The sequence below is a fragment of the Patella vulgata genome, chromosome 9 (assembly GCF_932274485.2).
Source record: "Patella vulgata chromosome 9, xgPatVulg1.2, whole genome shotgun sequence".
NCBI classification, from domain to species: domain Eukaryota; kingdom Metazoa; phylum Mollusca; class Gastropoda; family Patellidae; genus Patella; species Patella vulgata.
The window spans coordinates 25,632,502-25,652,554 of record NC_065887.2 but is presented as its reverse complement, the minus strand read 5'-3'; the positions used below and the strand labels follow the sequence as shown (position 1 = coordinate 25,652,554).

Sequence of the window (20,053 nt, the reverse complement as noted above, 5' to 3'; positions counted from 1 at the left end):
TTCAGTGTATTTTAATACATTTATACGCAGCATCAACCAACCCAGATTTTAGCTAAAGCACCCTAGACCCGCTTGGGGTGCTTAAAAATAGCCTTTCTTGTGACTTACGGTTTGCCACAACTCGGGCAATATCCCGTTTCTAAATCCGTGCCCCACCCCACGCCAGTTCTATAACAAACATAAATTATGAAGATTTTTTAGTTTAGTTAAGGGTATCATTGATAATTACACCTTTGAAAAATATTGTTAATTACATCTTTGAAAAATATTGTTAATTTTTCTGGGCTGATAAAAATAGGAATAATGACAATTTTTATAACGCGTAACTTTCCATTTATATGTTAAAGTATGTGTAACTCTGTTTGATCCCATTAATATACGTCACCCAGTACATCTTGGACTGTTTAAAATAGAATCACAACATTATTATTAAAAGCATACATAAAAAAAACTCATTACAACAATGAAACCAAACTTTCCAGGCTAATTGAGTTAAAGGGTCATTTTAGCAAGGGCATGATGTCTTTCGTAATTTAGTAATTCATTTTTTGTGTGAACACAATTTTTACTCTAGTGCTGGTGTCTAGGGTAATTACATTAAGCAGGTTCCTATTTGAAAAAGGGTTCTCTGGGTGCCTTTTTTTTTATCACGGGGTATAAATTGTATGAGGTTTGACGTCATTAAATGATATAAATACCATAATAACTCGTGACCACTCATGTGGAACAAATTATGACTAGGGAGAAAAACAAAATCTTGTCATAAATTTGTAACAAGTGTAACACAAAAACAAGAATGAAATATTCCATGAATTTTTGAAAGATTATTTAATACGGAGTTTGTTAATACGCAGTTTGTCATACTATACTATTCAAAAAAAGTAGGGGATATTTGATTTTGGGGGCATAATACTAAAATATGCAAATGACTACGAAAAAAGTCACTATAGAACCTAACAGAAGAAACATTTCCAGTTACATGTGACGCCCAAACGCACCAATAGCTACCGCATGGAATGCAGGTGATGCTTGGGATCATCATGGGGGTCCAACCCAAGATTTGCACGACTCTGACTTTGAATGTTACAGTCATTGTGGCATTGAATTCCAGGGTGGAAACATCAGTTTAATTGTTTTAGTGACCAGAAAACAAATTTTGATATGCGTCGGCTTACCCAAAATGAAAGGTTACGTGCCCTTGGCATGCTACAGATCGGCACAACACAGGCGGTTGTGGCGCGGACGATGAATGTTTCTCAGTCTGTCATAAGCAGGCTATGGTCCAGATACCGTGATACACAATCTGTACAGGACAGACCACGCTCAGGTCGACCAAGGGCGACAACTCAAGCCCAGGATCGATTTATCCGTACCTTGGCCTTGAGAAATCGTGTCATCACAGCAAATCAGATCAGCGCTCGTCTTCAAACAGACACTGGTGTGAGAGTGAGTGGCCAGACGATTCGGAATCGACTGCATAGGGGTCACCTTCGCGCCCGACGTCCTCGCGTTATCCCTTGTTTGAGAGATCATCACATTCAGGCAAGACGTCGTTGGTTTAGGGATCGTCAACACTGGGATAATCGACGCTGGAGCAATGTGATGTTTTCAGATGAGTCAAGGTTCACTGTTGACTTTTTGGACAGACGTAGGAGGGTGTGGCGTCGTCGAAACGAGCGCTTCCAAGACGTTAACGTCATCAGACATGATCGATTTGGGGGTGGTTCTGTTATGGTGTGGGGAGGCATCACTGTTGCTGGAAGAACGGCTTTACATGTTGTTGCAGGGCGTGTACAGGCCAGTACTACCGGGACAACATCTTGGCAGTCCATGTTGTGCCGTTCGCACGACGTCATGGCCGCCGTTTCATCTTCCAGGATGACAACGCAAGATGTCACAGGGCCAGGATCGTTACAGGTTACCTCCAACAACAGAACATCACCACATTACCTTGGCCAGCACTGAGTCCCGACCTCTCCCCCATCGAGCATGTCTGGGACATGCTTGGACAGAGGTTACGTCAACGTCAACAACGTCCTGCCAATGTCCAAGAACTTGCTGCTGCGTTGCAACAGGAATGGGACAATCTGGACCAAAATGACCTTAGACGTCTCATTAGGAGTATGCCACGTCGGATCAATGCTTGTTTGGCAAACAGAGGAGGATTTACCCGTTACTGACTTGGTTGTGATGCTGTGGTAACTTTGCTGTTTGACCCCGGGTATCATTTTACCCTTATAATGGTCAGTCTGTGCCTTACTTAGTCTAACGATCATTTGGAATAAATCGATGAATGTGAACTTCATTTCATTTTGTCATTTGTTTCTTCGTCAGTTTCATTAGGTGACTTTAATAACACTTAAAAATCAAATATCCCCTACTTTTTTTGAATAGTATATTTGAGATTAAGGTGAACTTTTGTTTCAGCAAAGAACGCATCCATCGCCTTTAGGAAATAAACTGAAATGGGGGTTAACGCCAAGAGTTCTTTTACGTGTACACCCAAGAGTACACGTTTGGACATCTGTTGTAGGTCTCATTCGAACAACCAGACGATTTTCCTAGGCAAACCTTCTATCTTGCACCACCGACAAAGGGAAACCGGGCATATAAATTACGAGGACCGCACCCGATATTCTTGATTAGTGAACCATAGTGATTCTCAACGAACCGCCGTGACTCCCCATCGATTTTAGAAAACTTGACGGTGCTTTAATTGTTATTAACTTCACTTCCTAAATATATATGTAGACAACGCCAGAATATAGCTCGTGTTCAAAATAATGATACGTTTCTTTTTTTTATTATATTAAAATGCACCACTGATTCAGAGATAACGTTAGCGACGGATTAATTCATAAGGACTTGAGAGACTGCAGTCCACTGGTTTCCATCGGCTGCTGACCCCCCAGAGATGATATAAGAATAATAATACGGCACCTATAAGTGCTAACATACAACTATAAAATAATCGTTCTGGGGCGATGTTTACACATATTAAAACACATGGTCACATATATCACATAAATGGTAACATAAATTATCCGAAACAAGTTCAGATTTTTCTTATACAATTGTAATCTTCAGCATATTTTACTTCGATTGGTAGCGAATTCCTGGACATGTAAATCCTCATGAGGAAAAGTGGTATTCATGTTTGATACGATAAGTACAACGTTGGAATCCCAACGAAGTTGTCTAATTTGTATTGTTCCAAGAGTTTCTTCAGGTAGCACTAAAAGTCAGGAAAGTTTACACCACATGTATGTTAGAGAAAGCATTTTTAAACCGAGGTTTTGATTTCGAAATGATTCTGACTGTTTTATGTTGATTTCGTGTCAGGGTTCGAATAGTTTCAGCTCTGGAGTTTACAAGTACAAATTACAATAATATTGATAATGATGTATATGAAGTTACACATAGACCTTTAATGACTTCTTTACCTTGGATATCGCAGTCTCCTACGTACACACTTTTTGAACTGATTGCTGATTGATTTTTCTGTATCACCAGCTTGCTCTTCCTGCATGATGTTTCAAATGAATGTCTCTTTATTCTTGAAATTAGAATTGTACCGATAATCCTCTTAGTATATTTGGTCTGATCATGGAAGCTTTAGTTTATCGGGTGCGTGTTGGTGTAATCTTTCATTAAGAGCTATAATTGTAAAGTTTTCCCTGTTAATTGACTTTCCTCTGTTGGTCGATGTTTTTTCAGTTGTCTAAAAATTATTGTGTCCTTAAGTGGGTCTTGTGATTCCTAGGTAAGGTTTTGTAAAGATTATTATCGTCTTAAGGATATGATAGGGTCTAGAATATGACCTTTCGTACCTGAGTAAAGATATTTATCGGCCGCTAGTTTATATGGAACGCTACTTTATATGCGATTTCCGACAATTTCGGGTCCAGGACCCAAATTCAGACTGAGCGAATCCCGCTGAACTCAAGCAGCTTTCATAAAACGGCGACATGTTCACGAACCATTTACTCTGTATTCGTTTGCCAACCTTGTAATTAATATACTCTAAATTATCCATTTAAAAGGATTCAATTAATATACTCTAAAGTGTCAATTTGAAAGAACTCATTTATTATACTCAAAAAGAGTTGTGTAAATCTATTACAATAATAGTCATAATAACCCATTTTATAAACTTACATTTATAAACCCATCTCTCTGTATCGTTAGCTGACAGAACAGATTTTATATAAAATAAATTTCTTAGCCACCAGTATAATATTTATTTCTCTGTGCAATCAATATGTCAAGCTTTCGCCAATCAAACTTAGCCAATTCAAGTCGTAAAAATTAGAACATGTTCTATTCCTGTAATTCTCCGATTTCAGAAATTGGCTTGACGTGCAAAAAATTATCAGCAGTTTAAATCCAGCATGAGAAAATCAATTACGACAAATATCAAGTATAGGCCAAGTCCATCAACCGAATTTGAAAAGGTTAGCTGTTACGTTTTCAGATTGGGGGCAATGACGCATAAAATGTATTGGCAACTGCACACATTGATACCATATACACCTAGCCGAACAATTTCAGAAAGTTTCTTTTTTTTAAAAAAAAACAGAAAAGGGCATTAGGTGTTTGATTGACAATAACAATGTTTAAATTGAAGCACATGGCTTAGTTAAACTGTAAGTTTGAAAATATACTACATGTATATGACCCGTACAGTGGCTAGGGGATTAACGTGACAAGGCAAAGCTTCATACAGAATTTATGTGCGATTTGTTGACTTCCTAAACAATCGAAGCAAGTTTGAAAATATTTCCAAAACTTTGGTCTGTAGATTTTTACAATAATTATTAACCAAACGGTATATCAACGGACAGTTGTGAGAACATTTAACCCCGGCGTGATATGGGACATTACGGACATTTGCTGGTACCTACATGCCCAAACCCAATTAAAACCAAAGTAGAACTAGTGTGTTACCAGATGTGTAGGTAACAACTACGCTCAAAGATACACTATGTAAGAACCAAATCGGTCTATCACAAGCTTTCTTTCTGGCCTTAAATGTTATATATTATCATTACGAAATTTATTCACATGACATGTTCGTTGCCCTTTATAATAGGCGTAACTCACGAAGACTGCCGTTTGAAGGACTGAACTTAAAGACATTGTTTAAGACTATTGCTTATCAAAACCTCAAACATTCATACCTTCAGCCGGAATAACGTTTAACTGAAATTTTCAATATATTTATTTTTCATTATCTATTTCTAAACTATTTTAAGCAGAACGGTCAGATCTTTATCTAAATATTACATAATGAATCTTTAAATGTACGGAATTGGGTTTTCTTCATCAAATAAATTCAACCGTCACCTTAGCACTATTAAAAATGAAAATTTTCAACATTTTATTACCATTATGGTTACATAAAATTCACAAAAGAGATGAGTAATGCGATAATGGGTTGAGTAACAAATCTATCATAAATAATAACAATGACAAAATATTGATATAAATATATTATATAATAACAATAATACTATCACAGAATACATTACATGCACAAATACGTGACAAAACTTAACGAAAATTGGGGCTCCAAAATATCAGAGCTTTCATATGCTAAGGGAAGTAACTTCAATGAGATATAACTATAGAAGGAGGGGGGGGGGCTCCAGTTGGATTTTATAACATTACTCTGCCCATTTCACAGAAAGCTTTCTTATCACAAGGGCTAACGTGGGAGGGGGACAATCTTTAGAGAAGGATACGAGGTAAGTAAATGGAGGACCGTTTCTTGGACCCATCAATCCATAGAGCATAACCGAAGGCGAAAGTTTTCTCGAACACATATATAAAGCTTCATTTTAAAGCTTAGAATACATTCATAATGTCCATGTTTAAGTTGACAAAATGTCATTCAACAGAAGTAATTAAAACGTTCTCGTTTAATAATTTTAACACTTCCTTTTGAATTTTGATGTTTTAAAGACCATATGTCGATAAGGTCTCCCAGTTTGTTGGCCATTCATAAACAAGTTAGCTTGTGTAAAGGGAAATAACTACAACACAGAACTTGAGCACACCTCTTTTGCTACAGATGATAATCAAAGACTAAAACAGCTATAAATGATTGGCAGGCAATACTAATATATATTAATGATGTAATGAGAAAGAGTTGGTAGGTGTCACCTAATATTAATATTTATATACACACATCATCATCGTTTATGTTAATTGGTTAGATTTAGGAATGTGACGTCGTCAACATTTGATATGATTCGGTTATTGTTTACAATTAAAGACAGAACTCGTGGCATCCATCATCAAGGCGGTATTAACCAAGTTCAAATCTCCATCTTGGATTCTCACATAGCTATTTTTAGCAAAATTATATATCTTAATTAATCGAGTCGTGTAATTATTATCTCCTTAAAAAATCAATTCATAAAATAATCTTCTAGATATAAATCAGTTATTAGTTCAGAACAGATGGCAAATATATAGTAGCACGGTTCAATAGTCTTTTGTCATAGTCCAGTATAACATAGTACGCACCTCACTTCCGTCACCACAATGTCCTTCAGGGTAAGTATCTGGGGACTAATTTTATTTTGGGTACTTGCGTATTAGCACATTGATTATAGAACTTTATATATCTTCAAAGCATATTTTCGGCTTCTTCTTCACGCGAATCTTCACTAAATCGTTTCCCGCGGTCGCCATTTGATTTTCCGTTAGAACCCGGTGCCGTTGAATGGTTATGGAAACTGGAGCGATATGGTGAGCTGACGTAGGATGTTTTGGTGTATCTGGTAATGATGCTTCTGCTCTCTTGAAAATTTGAGAATTTCTTTCTTAATACAGCCTGAACCTATTGTTAAATAGACAAGTCAAACACAGTAAAGACTGAATAATATGACAGGATAAATGAACACATAGCAATTTCAAAATGTTGCTTAAGATATACCTTTCAAGGAAGGATCTCGCACGCGCACAGAATAGACTGTAGTTTGAAATGATGCGCTATGTCAATGCAACAATTAGTAGTATTATTAGAAGCTTTGGGTACCATTTGTTGCATTTCTATTCTAAGGAGACAGTTTCATCCCTTGGTTCGGCATCAAAATAGTAATGTTTGGACCAATTTTAGTACATCATCATAAAACCATTGGGATTTGATTTCCCATGTTTCTAACAATGCCGACATATGTGCGTTCGGTCGAATTTATATTACAAAAGATTGTACCGTAAGATTATTACAAATTTTGTTTCTGGATTCGTCGAATTTCTGAAGTCGTCAAATTTCTGATTTCGTGACCAGATAGTTACTAATGACAAATTGGTTTAATGACACACAAAAAATTAAAGTGTTTTGAATGATCGTCAACATACATACCTCTCCATTCAGGAAACAATAGAATACAGCGACAAATAAGCCCTATAAAAGAGAAATGAATCTATTATGCCAGAAGTTAAATATTATGAAAATGCGCTTTAACATTGTCCAATTTCCCATGGTATATTGAACCTTGCTTTTCCCGAATACATCCACCTTTGCCACTGAAGTTCGACAGAAGGAGTTTTAACTGTATAACATAAAATACGGAGAATTCCAAATAGTTCGAGTCCCTTTGGATTGCTGACAAATAGAACAAAGCGATTAGAAGTATTATGCATTAGCTAACTCCTGGTCGTCGTCCCTTGGTCGTGGTTCTTTTTTCTCTAATAGCTCACATTAGTGTTTTAAAGGCAAATATGATGGCTGATAAATTGTGGGTATACAATCAGGTATTGGGGATAAAAGTTACTAGTATCCCAGCAGTTTATCTCACCTGAAATGATTGCAGTAATGCATTTGCGTATTTGAACACTGATCCCACAACGGGGTCGTCACTGGGTGGCATTAAAAACAACACATACGTCACACCAAGCAACGGGAACAAAATGATGGTGGCTTTTACAGCTTTCCTAAAATCGAAGAATATCAATTTTAACGTTTAGAATTTTACTTCAATTTAGCAAGCATTCATTATATAAAACTGATGGTTCTTGTTAAGACATTTCACAACTTTGCATAATTTATAAGAAGTATTTTCTGTTGTCATAGGCCATTTATTCAGTGCAAATTTAACCAAATATAAAGGTCTTTGATGTTTGCGTCTTTATCCAGATCAAGAAACCAATTAAAATTGCCTACATATAATTCAATATTGTTTGTCAGTCAAAATGCTCATCTTGAACACTGATCCGACATCTATCTGCACAAATGTATGGTTGAAGAAGAAAACAATAGCGCATAAATGTCCTTAGTCAAGCCACCAATCGTATTAAATATAGTTCGGTATTTCACTCACCTGTACTGTCTGGTTTCTAGATTATGTGAAGCTTTCAATTTAGTGATTAATACCCAAATGATGGCTGACAAGAAAAATATATTACTCTGGAAAGGAAAACAATAAACACATAAAATTGTTAATTGGAAGCTGCTTGTTTGGTTTAATCTTGAGACAATAATGTCAAAAATATCATGTATTTAGGATTTTCGTGGATTTCTAGAAGTAGGGTAGACTGCCTAACCTCGTGGGTTTTCTCCGGGTCCTCCAATTTCAGTCCGCTGCGACTAAATACCCCTATGTACAAGCTAATTGTTGAAATAAAATTGTACCATATGTTAGTCCCGAAATGAGTCGATTTTAAACCTCAATTTTCCTCAAATACCCGGCTGTAGATTTCAAAGACTATGAATCAAAGTTTAACTTTATTTCATCGGAGAGGGAATCCTATTTGGTTCAATTATGTGGGTCTGTAATTTTAGTTTTTTCGTTTATGACATAATAGGTTATATTGTAAGTAAAGTTCCTTAAATTTTAAAAGCTTATAAAAGGAATTGACTTATATCTAGTATAATAAAATTGAACAAATATAATAACTTACCACAAGCACAAATAGAATAGGAACATGTAATATATAATCAAAATGAGTTTGTGAGTCCGCTGGCAACCAGCAACTGAAATAGAATATTATATCATCTCATATAGTTGTTTACTTTGTGGTTGAAATCAATGGTAGACTGACTTCACGTTGGAATACCATTAGTGGTCGGATGTCCATGATTGGAAAGGGTCGAAATAAAACTGTGGAATATTTCAAGCCGGTTCCAGCTGAATAGGGAAGTGTGCCTAGTCTTTCGGCGAAATACCGCACACGAAACAGAAACCTTAGCCAATGGAATTCAAAGGCGAGTAGGAGGATACACCAATGCCAGCCCCCCCCCCCCCCCTTCACACTTTGCGCCAGGTATTGTGACGTTGAACTCCATTCTGTTTATTTTGGGATATCATTGGTTCTCTGACAATAAAAAGATGAATATGGACTCGTTCCAATGTTTTAAAATTCACAGAATAAGAAAATATACCATATGAGAATATATAATTACTTACTAGTCGTCATCTAGGTAAGCCTTAACAAATGCCCAAATAATGGCGGATATAATTGGTATACCTAAAATAAAGCAATTATCGTTAATGGATTGCTATCTATATAGAGCACAATTGTAAAGGTACATATAGCTTTAGCATAGGCTGTCAGAACCAACGAAAGGTTGGGATAGAACATATGGGAGGAGACTTAATAATGCCTGGATTTATGTCGTCATAGTGTACAAGGTTTGCTTTGGCCCATAATATGTCTTTTAATGGTGCCATTTAAAACAGATTAAGCATACATGTATTATCAAATACAAATGTATGCGAAACGTTTAAGATTGGCTGAATCTACTTATGGATAGTATAGCAAATGCAACCCCCGCCCCGCCCATAAATAAAAAAACAACAATTGTTTAAATTCAAAAGAATTCCAAGCTATGATCAAACAGATAAAGGCCGAAAAAACAACTTAAAAATTATTGCTCGCGGTACATTTTTACAAATAATTTTAATCAGTATTAGCCGGCAATGAAAAAGTAAATATATCGTGTCTTGTGCACGACATGGGTGCCAATTTATACCTATGAGGTCATAATGGCATAAGCTAGCCAGTGTATCAGCAACACTTGAAAGTCATTACACATGATTTGAATAACATTTATACCTACCCCAACCAATGATGACGTAGTACCCAATGCGTATCTTATCGGCAGAATATGCCCACACAATTATAGTAAAAAGATACAGCCCTTCGACAAACATCCAGAAGAAGTTGGTACCATGTAGATAGTTATATATGGTCACTATCACCTTACAAAACCACTGAAATACATAAATATCTAGTCATATACAATGGTGGAAGGGTAAATAATATTTTACTAAAAAAAAGAAATCCGTGACTAATATGTGGATTTTACTTTCATTTTTAACACGATCACCAAATGTGCTAAGGGGCCATGCACGCTTTTACCACATATAGAACATAGACAGTCACTGAATTATACAAATCATTATGAATAGAATAGAGTTGCTAGTTTAGCATTCAATGGCTAGGCGCTTTTACCGCAGTTATCTACGGCAAGTGGGAAGCAGCCTTAATTAAAATATACCAAATCACATAAAAGAACAATTAGCACTTACCTCATATTCAGTTTCATACAGTTCTAGTATAACATTGTGTAAAATAACCCATATTATATTACGTAATATAAACGTCACTATTAGATGACAATGTATGACGTTTCGTAAACATCGCAAACTCCTGCAAACAGTAAAATAACAAATGTTAAAAATGAAGATACGTCATGCAAAACACCATCTTCACCAAGGGTAACAGACGAAGAAGCAGATTTAGATGACCAAGTTGATCACATAACTACTTTATGGCCGTATTATAAATTCAAAGCAAAGCCGGAGACCCATAGCAGTATTTGTATTTGCAACAGGAAACCTTTCATCAACTAAAAATCTGGCGTCTCTCAATGTTAGCATATTTTTGTGTAATATAATAATATTTATTATAAACTGCTACTTTATCCGTTTAACTTCAAAATCTACACCCAAAGACCAAATTATCTGCCATAAATGTATTAGTAGATACAACAATACATGCCAATTTTCAGGCAAACTTTTACCAAGCGTAGCATCACTCACACACTGCATTATTGACATTTGGAAACCTCCCTCCTCAATTAGACAAGAAATTCCTTTTACAAGCAAACATATTTCTTAGCTAAAAGTATCAAGGCACATACTGAAACTGCCAGCCTTTTATAAATACATGTTCGTCATAACCCTTTTTCGGACACGTCGCACGAAAAACATTGTCGGAAACAAGGGCTAATCTAAGACCGCAGACATAAATTGTTTTTTGGATGCATACTTTTATTCAAATACGATCAAACTACAGCTTCATATAAAGACCGAATAATAATCGATCAGAGTAAAAAAAAATATATATTTGAGGTATTAACAGAGACGATATTATAAGGTATTTTTGTACAAATCTACAAAGAACTTAATGGTCATTTCCATCTACATGTAGAATCGTCCTTTGATGAGGTTGGTAGAGTGCCTAGATTTGCTTTCAGATCTAGATTTCTAGAATGGTCAACGGAATATCATCAGTACAAACGATTCCAAATGCAAAGCTAGCACCTAGCGCATTGCAGATAAGACACTTGTAGCCAGCGAAATGTTGAAATGAAAGGGGGGGGGGGGGTCCACAAGACCCCTTGTGTCCGATAATGTGATACTCGTAGTTTCTTGTCAAATGATGAAAGTTGCCACTGGCTCACTTCCGTTCTATTTGCAGCATTATACTCGACATTAGAGAGCCGACAATATATAAAATTCTCGATAGACAATTATAAACCAGATCCTCACAAACGTTAAGGATATGGTCGTGGGGTCCCGAAATGCCCCTTGTATACGCATAAGTTAATTGACAGAAATTGACAAATTTGATTGCTCTATCCTTAGTTAGAATTTACAACATACATTTGAAAAACAAATCACGAGAAACTATCATAATCGATGACTGTGTAACAAGATACGGAGACAGACGAGACAGGGTCGGATTTTGGTCCGTCTGAGTTGAAAAACTCTTAGCCAAACAAAAATGTCGGAGAAAGGTTGGAACCGGGCAAAGAAATAATATTATAGTAAATGGGAAAATTAATGATTGTGTGTATTCAAATAATGTAGAAGACAGTTGCCTCCCTTGATTAAACAGAATTTATCATTCGTTCATCTTAAACTATCCCTAAGAATCTGTGCTCATGCAACCATTATCAGACATTATAACAGCTGGTTCACAGAACAAGACGTTCATCAAGGAAGGTAGAAACAAGGTTCACATTGTCATGTGACAAACATATAATCATTAAAGGGTAACTAAGTAAGATCATATAAAGAGCTGACAGTTCTCGCTATAATGGCTAAAATAGATAATAAAAAGGGGATAGGTTGAAAATTTCAGTCAAATTACTTCACAAGGTCTCGATTGTCCATTTTTACGATAAATCATCAACGGTAATTCGTATTGAAATCTGTTGAAATTCTCCAGCATCCGATGGCATCGAGACTTGATTAAGGTCTTGGTAAGTTAATTAAAGATACATTATGGGAGATTAGATAAAGAGCTGGCAGTTTTCACTATAATAGTTAAAAACTAGATAATGTAAAGAGAATTTGCTGAAAATTTCAAATTGATTCACTCTGAACCGAGATTTTATCGATTTATTTTTCGGCATAGCCTCGATCATCATTACTAAAGTCGGTACGATAAAAAAAACAACATAGTCTCGATTATTAATTTCATGATTAAATCATGGATGGAAGTTGAACAGCAAATCGGAACCTAATCCAATAAACATCCAATAAACATCGAGAGTTGATTATGATCTGGATAGGTTAATTAATGTCTAATTAATAATTTAGGTAACATTTCAGGCCTAAAGAAAGACCTGCTATAGGCAGATTTAGCGCTTGCATAATGTATTTTTAATTAATGTCTATTTAATAATTTATATAACATTTAATGCATAAAGAAAGAACTGCAATAGGCAGATTTAGCTCTTGCATAATACCTGTTTACGTAACGTGTTAATTGGGACTGATAGACTATCGCCATTCAGGAGAACACCGTTGTCAAGACAGGTCGCATTATTTCTTATTTCTATTAGTCCTTTCTTGTAAATCATTGTTCTGTTTTTCATTTTTAATGTAATCTGTATATCACAGGCCCTGGTCTCTACAGCACAGTGGACGCTTACGGTCGGTCACCGGATCCAGTCACTTGATTTAATATTTGTGTAGTTTGTCTCGTCCGCAGGCTTCTCATTATCGATATGTTTCGCGTCTAGTGTAATCACTCTGTACTTACCATTATAGACATTACTTAGTTTCAAACATAAAATTAATTTATCTTAGTACATGCTGTAAGTAGATGTAAGTATCGGTACATTAACTGAGTGTTACTATCATATCCATGCTGTTATACGATTTTTTATAAACGGCTTTTTAAAACAGACTATCGTTATATTATCTACGGTCATCTATACGCCTGAATAATGTTTGTTATCGATATGGTGATCTCAGATTTCGACGTATGTCTACAAAAATTAGATCCCTTTTTTGTATCAAGAATCAAGTGTTGTCATTGTCATGTAAAAAAGATCGACAAGCGTCACTACCTATGCCAATTTCTAATATGGATTAGAATTATTTTGGGAATTCAAGAATGTCTAGCCATAGTCTGCACCATGCGCGAAAACTCTCAATACCAAGCTGAGTAGTGTCTGATGTGTTAGAGAGAGAGAGAGAGAGAGAGAGAGAGAGAAATGGGGTTTAACGTCCACTCGACACAACTAGGTCATTTCGGGACTAACATATGGTTTAATTTTATTTCAATAATTCGCTTACGCGTAGAGGTCTTTAGCAGTGGGAGGAAATGATGTGTTAGAAGGTGACCAGAAGGACGTTGTTACCTAGGGGCAATGCCTGATTATAAGTCGTCCAATTTATTTATGGGTAGGCATATAACATAAATAAGTAGTTATGCGAAAGTTCAGACAACTTGGGATAGCTTATAAGGCGACATAAAATACATGTATCAACCGCGTCATGAAAAACATGTATCAATTATTAACCCATTTCCGCAGCTAGAGGTAAAAATGTCAGATATTATAAATTATCTTTTATGTATTTTATAAGTAGCAATTTTCTGTTTTTTAATAAAAATCCATATTGCAACATTTTACACATTCTGTTTTAATAAACAAGAATTTTATCTAGATTGTGTAATGTAAAACTCTCTTTCACAAACTACTTACAATGTTTATGGCATATTACTTCTTATTCATGTAAGTGCATTGTAAATAATGTTACTATTAATATCAAGATGCGTTTAAAGTCACTCTGTTATATAAAATTATACCTGAACTTTTGCTGAACATTATATTCTGTGTTTAGAAATACGTGTCTGAAATAGTTGTTTCAATTTGATTAATGCTGTAATTGAATTTTCTTAGATGAGATTTTGAAAATGATTGCACGGACTCATTTAACAGATGGATACGGACCACAGTGGTTGATTCTTATCAATTACCGATAAAGAAAGCGTATTTTTGTCAGCGCTTTTATGACATTACCTAAAATGACCCACAGGGCAAGATATTTTATATACATGTATCTGAATCATTTCATACGTAATTTTAAAAATATGGATACCTAGCGGTTGACTCAGCGTAGCACAGGTAAAGCCATGAACCGGAATTACCATTACTCCGAAACCGAAAGTAGTAGGCTATCACCACAAGGCCTATGTTACTCCCCGGATCGAGTTACCCCTTAACAGCAAATTGCAGCCTCGGGACAGCCCTGGTGTAGCCGCCAAACCCGAACAGACAGACAGACAGATAAACAAACGACAAGTTACAAATATTAGTATAGATTGACAAAGCGGCCAAATACTGACAAGGAGGAACTATGTTATCAGTTTCAGGTAGCAGTTGCCCAAAGACGTTCGTGTTTAATGATTAGTAAGACTATCATTTTGTTTTTGAAGTCTAAAACCTATTTAAGTTCAGCAAACATAACAGCAATTTTGTCAAAAGAAATTGCCCGAAGCAATAATAAAGACATTCGAGAACTTAAAAGAAATTATATGTACGAGGATGAACGTTTCAGAAGTTTCATGGAGTTACTTACCTGAAATACAGAAAGATAATAAGAGCAGCTAACAGCGCTATAGTTGTTACTATAAAACCAACATTATATATTATTCTTACACCGGGACTCTCCGGGGGTAAACCCTGTAAAAGACAAGCATGTTAAAAAATGATATGAACAACCTCTGCTTAATTTAATTTTCTTTTTTTTTTAGATTTACATAATACATATTGCGTTATTCTCAAGAATGTGTCGTATCTTTAAAGGTCATGGCTCAGGGAATAAGGCACTGGCTCGCTAACCAGAACTTCTCTGGTTCGCTCCCGCGGTGTTGGCTCCCCTTGTCCGTAATGGAGGATGAGAGGGTGGGACGTAATAAAAACGTTGAAAGGCAAAATAGGACGTCGCGCCGTTGCCCAGGCACAATTCCCCTCATAACACACCGCGTGGTATCTGCTAGTCTTCATTATTCCGGTAGGTGCAGGCAAGTACGATGTTAAACCACAATGTTTTATTTTGAAAGAATCCCATAAGACCATGGAATGTCACAAGCGTGTTGTTTGCGTCAAATGAAAGAAGTTTGTAGACGCTACACATTCTAAAGAGATGAATAACATTTAGATTGTCAAGTCAAGTCGTAATAACATCATTGGACATTATTTCTATTAGGGTAAAGCGTAGACGATAGTATTTCTCTAGAGAGGTATTAATACATATCAGAGAATCGTCGATATTTAGTGATATTTGCCGGGTTATTAATGGGCTTTGTCTTATCGCTGATTTGTTTCTGCACCATTACATGCTTACAGAACCTATTGGCGCGAGAAAGTATATCAGTGACAAAGTCTTGCTTTATTACATGACGCAGAAATAAGGTTAATGTTAGAACCGAGAATGGTAAAATTAACAGTTCCGTGGGGATTTTCTATTATTACGTGGCTTAAGGAACCTAACAACCAATTTGTTCAAAGCCTAGAAGTTCATTGCCCACAAATTCCCGCGTCAGGGGCGTAGCCCCTCCTCTTTGATTGCCTGGATATAGCCCGGTTGTTGCTGACGAGAAATTAAACAACATTTCATTCATTCAATATTTTTGTTAGTTTAGAAAGAGCGAGAATGGTTTACATATTTTTATCATTGGGTTTGACTGCGCCATGAGCATACACGAATGGAATGTGCGCATTATAAATACACACTATTATTATTATTTTATTATTACATTGTACTTGATTTAAAATATGAGAGGGTGAACAGATAAATAAACATTGCTTTAAGAGATAAATCTACTTAATGCAGGCCTTTTCTGGCTTCACATGTTATAAATTATTATTTAGACAAACCCATATAATAAACTCTACGGACAATCAGCTGGCTGAAGTGAGTGAATTACAAAATGTTTGCCATATATTCGTTAAAAATTAAATGGAGTATGCAGACTTCGTTTATTATCGTAGGAATTGTAGGCTTACTAGACAATCGAAACGTAAAACATTCATAACTATTTTAATCTACATTTTAAATTATTGTAGCAAAAAGAAATTTAATGGGGTTTAGCCTCTTACTGTTCGCCCCGATTGAAGAGAGAGAGAGAGAAAAATGGGGTTTAACGTCCACTCGACACAAACTAGGTCATTTCGGGACTAACATATGGTTTAATTTTATTTCAATAATTCGATTGCGCGTAGGGGTCTTTAGCAGTGGGAGGAAACCGGAGGACCCGGAGAAAACCCACGAGGTTAGACAGGCGACCCTACTCCTTGTCACGTACAACCGGGGATTCGAAACCACGCCACTAGACTCAATGACAGGCTTTATGATGCAGCGCGCACGTGTTAACAATTCATCCATCCAACCCCCCCAGCCCCAATTGGGCTAATAAAGACGCGTGTAGCAAAATATAACGGATCAGCTCTTTATCTAAATCTTACATAATGCATCTGTAATAAAACCCCATTCTTACTGTTATAAAGTTCTAATTAATAATTTAATTGATGATTAATGTAAAGGTTTATGCAACTGAAAACAAATGTATATAGAACTTGATATTTCATTAAAAATATATATATAAAAAAGTTTGATACGACTAAATATTAGTAATTATTATAACTGTAAACGTTAAAGTTTGACCGAATTACGGGAGATAGCGGGTGGATTCGAGACATGTATGGTATGGCACGTGTTTCACAAGGCGCTGTAGCTGGTGCGCCTAAACTATGCACTTTTATTTTTCTGGAACACCCTGCGCCTTATCTTCTGTAATACATTTAAAGGAAAGAAATGGAGCTTAATCTTAATCTCTCATGAACACAGTACTTGATATTTTCAGACTAGAATACTATGGAAGACCAAACAACTCTTTATTCAGTTTTCTTAATTCTTAGTTCTTAATTCATAGACCTTAATTCCTAATTCTTTTAAAAAATCAAAAAATTAGCCTACATTTACATTTCATCAGAGACATTCAACGAAAAACAAATCTTGAACAACAAATTTCCAAATACATGTACAAGTCTCCAAATACAAATCTTGCAAAAAAAACATTTAACATTGGTGACTTATTATATGCCAGGCTGATTTCCGTTCATGCCGTCGTAATGTTCTGGTTGGATGAATTTTGAAAAAAATGTATTTGGAGAAATGTTTTTCAAGATTTTTACTTGGTGATGTGTATTTGGAAATTTCTTGTAAATTTTATCTTTATATAACTAAAATTAAATTAAACAAAAATACAATTTACAAATCTTTTATGACAAATGTCTGATTTGTAAAACAAATATTGATTTTAAGATACAAATGTTAATTTTGGTGTACAGATGGACAAATGGACAAAGAGAATTAAGGACTATGAATTAAGAACTAAGAATTAAGAACACCGAATAAAGAGCTGTTTGGTATTCCATAGAACAAAGCTAGTTTATTGTATCCATGGTCAAACATGGACGTATTTTTACTTACCGTAATATTATGTTTGCCAACGCTAGCTGATAAACAGTCATCATAATTAGATTTATTAGCCCAAAACCCATTCACATCACAATATCGACTGGCATTTTCTGTTAAAATAACATTTAAAATAATTAACAATATATTAATACGCGACGAGTATAAAGACGATGTTGTCAGGAAAAGGGTCTATTAAGAAAGAATCGAGTGTTCTGTCAGGTGCGTTTTAGATCATTAAGTCTATCATTGGGTCACGTGACAAGGCATAGGGTCGCCTGTCCAACCGCGTGGGTTTTCTTCATCCCACTGCCTCTCCCCTCTGTCAGTCTGTCTGTCTCTGTCTATCCGCCCATCTCTCTCTCTCTCCCCCCTCTCTCTCTCTCTCTCTCTCTCTCAGCAAGAATAAAGTTTATTTTAACTGACGTTCTGTTTCGATCAGTCTGTGTGATTAAATTTCGTAAATGAAATTCAATGGAATCGAAAATTTTACTGTGAGACAAAAGTAATCTGAGACCAGTCAGCAAAGATTTTCCCACCACACCACACCAAATAATGTGTTCGGAGACCTATCAAAGTAATGAACCATGATGAGAGGGTGGATTATTTTTTGACTAACGGTAGTCTAGGACAGACTGTACTTTTAAAATATTACCTTATATTCTAATGTTGATAGCATTGTTGTCTAACTTTGAATATATATCAAATTAAATTATTAAAGAAAACAAATTTCAGAGAAACACTATGGCAATCAATGAACATCTCTAAGATATTTTGTCCATTCACTGAACTTATTTTAGTTTTAAACATGTCCAAGTCACAAAGTTATGATATCATTCCATTGGCCGGAAGAGTCGTTTTCGGTTAAGTCAAGCGTCAAATTCTGACCAGGAATACGGCCCCAAGCTCTACTTATCTCGTTGTTCTTGATGTTTGTCTTGGAGCTGCGCTCTTCGAAACAAGCACAAGGCGCACAGTTCCATAGTACGCTCGTACTTTTTATAATAATTTCATTTTCACTTAAGCTGTCATAATATAGATAGACATCCATTCATATATTCATATATACTGTAGTATAAATGATGTATCACTATATAAATCCCTAAAGATCTACATTATTGCCCAGATCACATCATCCATACATACATTCGCATTTGACAATCCAGACTCAATTAACATTGATTTTCGACCTTACCAGTCTCGGGTTAGAAAACTGAACCAATCCCTATAGGGTATCAGAGACGTGATTAATCCCTTGGTCATGCGAACATGACAAACTTTTGTTTCATAATTTATATTTACATTTTTATCTCATCTTTAAATTGATATAATCCGCGATTGGGAGTTTGACGATTCTTGAATTGCGAACAGAATGTTCTTTGTTGCCATTACCGGGGAGTTATCCCATTCCAAGGTCAATGTTATAGCTTTGTTATTTCCGCCAAGTTCCGGTCAGATCGATTGGTACATAATAATCGATTGACCAATGGCTTTAATCCTTTAATTAGCTACATAAACTCTTCACCCCATAAAACAAACACATTTGTTTATCTTAAATGCAATAAGTTCAGAATTTTATTTTGCACTTAGTCGTGACCATTTGTCGAGGGAACAAGGTTTGATGATGGTTTTTGATAGAAGGGATCCTAGTGAAGATATTTGTACTTTGCTACCGCTGAAATCTACGGACTAACTCCAGGAAGCTTAAAATCCAAGATGGCGGCAAAATTGGTCTGGAATTGACTATGACAAACATCATTTTATAGGTTTTGTTAGTCACCCGCCCATTTTGGACAGTTTCCGATTCATTTCACAAACGATTGATAGCATATGGAAGCCAAAATCCAAAATGGCGACAAAAATTGGATCTAAAACTAAACGTATTCCTTCAATACCAATAGCAACACACACGTGTGATATGTCGTTTCAAGGGTTGTGGGAGACGAGAAACATGGCTATGCCATTTCCAAGCTGATAGAAGTAACCGTTAAGCATTTTCCCGACTATAGACCTACACATGTAATAATAACAACCATAAA

General features: G+C 35.8%; 1 protein-coding gene across 1 annotated transcript in view; it reads right to left on the bottom strand.

Moving 5' to 3' along the window:
* Positions 1-6,021: 6,021 nt before the first annotated feature.
* The window catches only part of LOC126831667 (corticotropin-releasing factor receptor 2), a 79,621-nt gene continuing 65,589 nt past the window's right edge, over positions 6,022-20,053 (bottom strand). The window contains exons 3-12 of the mRNA XM_050562286.2: positions 18,030-18,127; positions 15,114-15,217; positions 10,542-10,662; positions 10,070-10,223; positions 9,417-9,477; positions 8,911-8,983; positions 8,331-8,416; positions 7,809-7,944; positions 7,373-7,414; positions 6,022-6,847 (exon numbers count right to left, since the gene is read on the bottom strand). Of these exons, the coding sequence (XP_050418243.1) occupies positions 6,635-6,847; positions 7,373-7,414; positions 7,809-7,944; positions 8,331-8,416; positions 8,911-8,983; positions 9,417-9,477; positions 10,070-10,223; positions 10,542-10,662; positions 15,114-15,217; positions 18,030-18,127 (1,088 nt within the window). The 3' untranslated portion in view covers positions 6,022-6,634. The remainder of the gene's footprint in view (positions 6,848-7,372; positions 7,415-7,808; positions 7,945-8,330; positions 8,417-8,910; positions 8,984-9,416; positions 9,478-10,069; positions 10,224-10,541; positions 10,663-15,113; positions 15,218-18,029; positions 18,128-20,053) is intronic.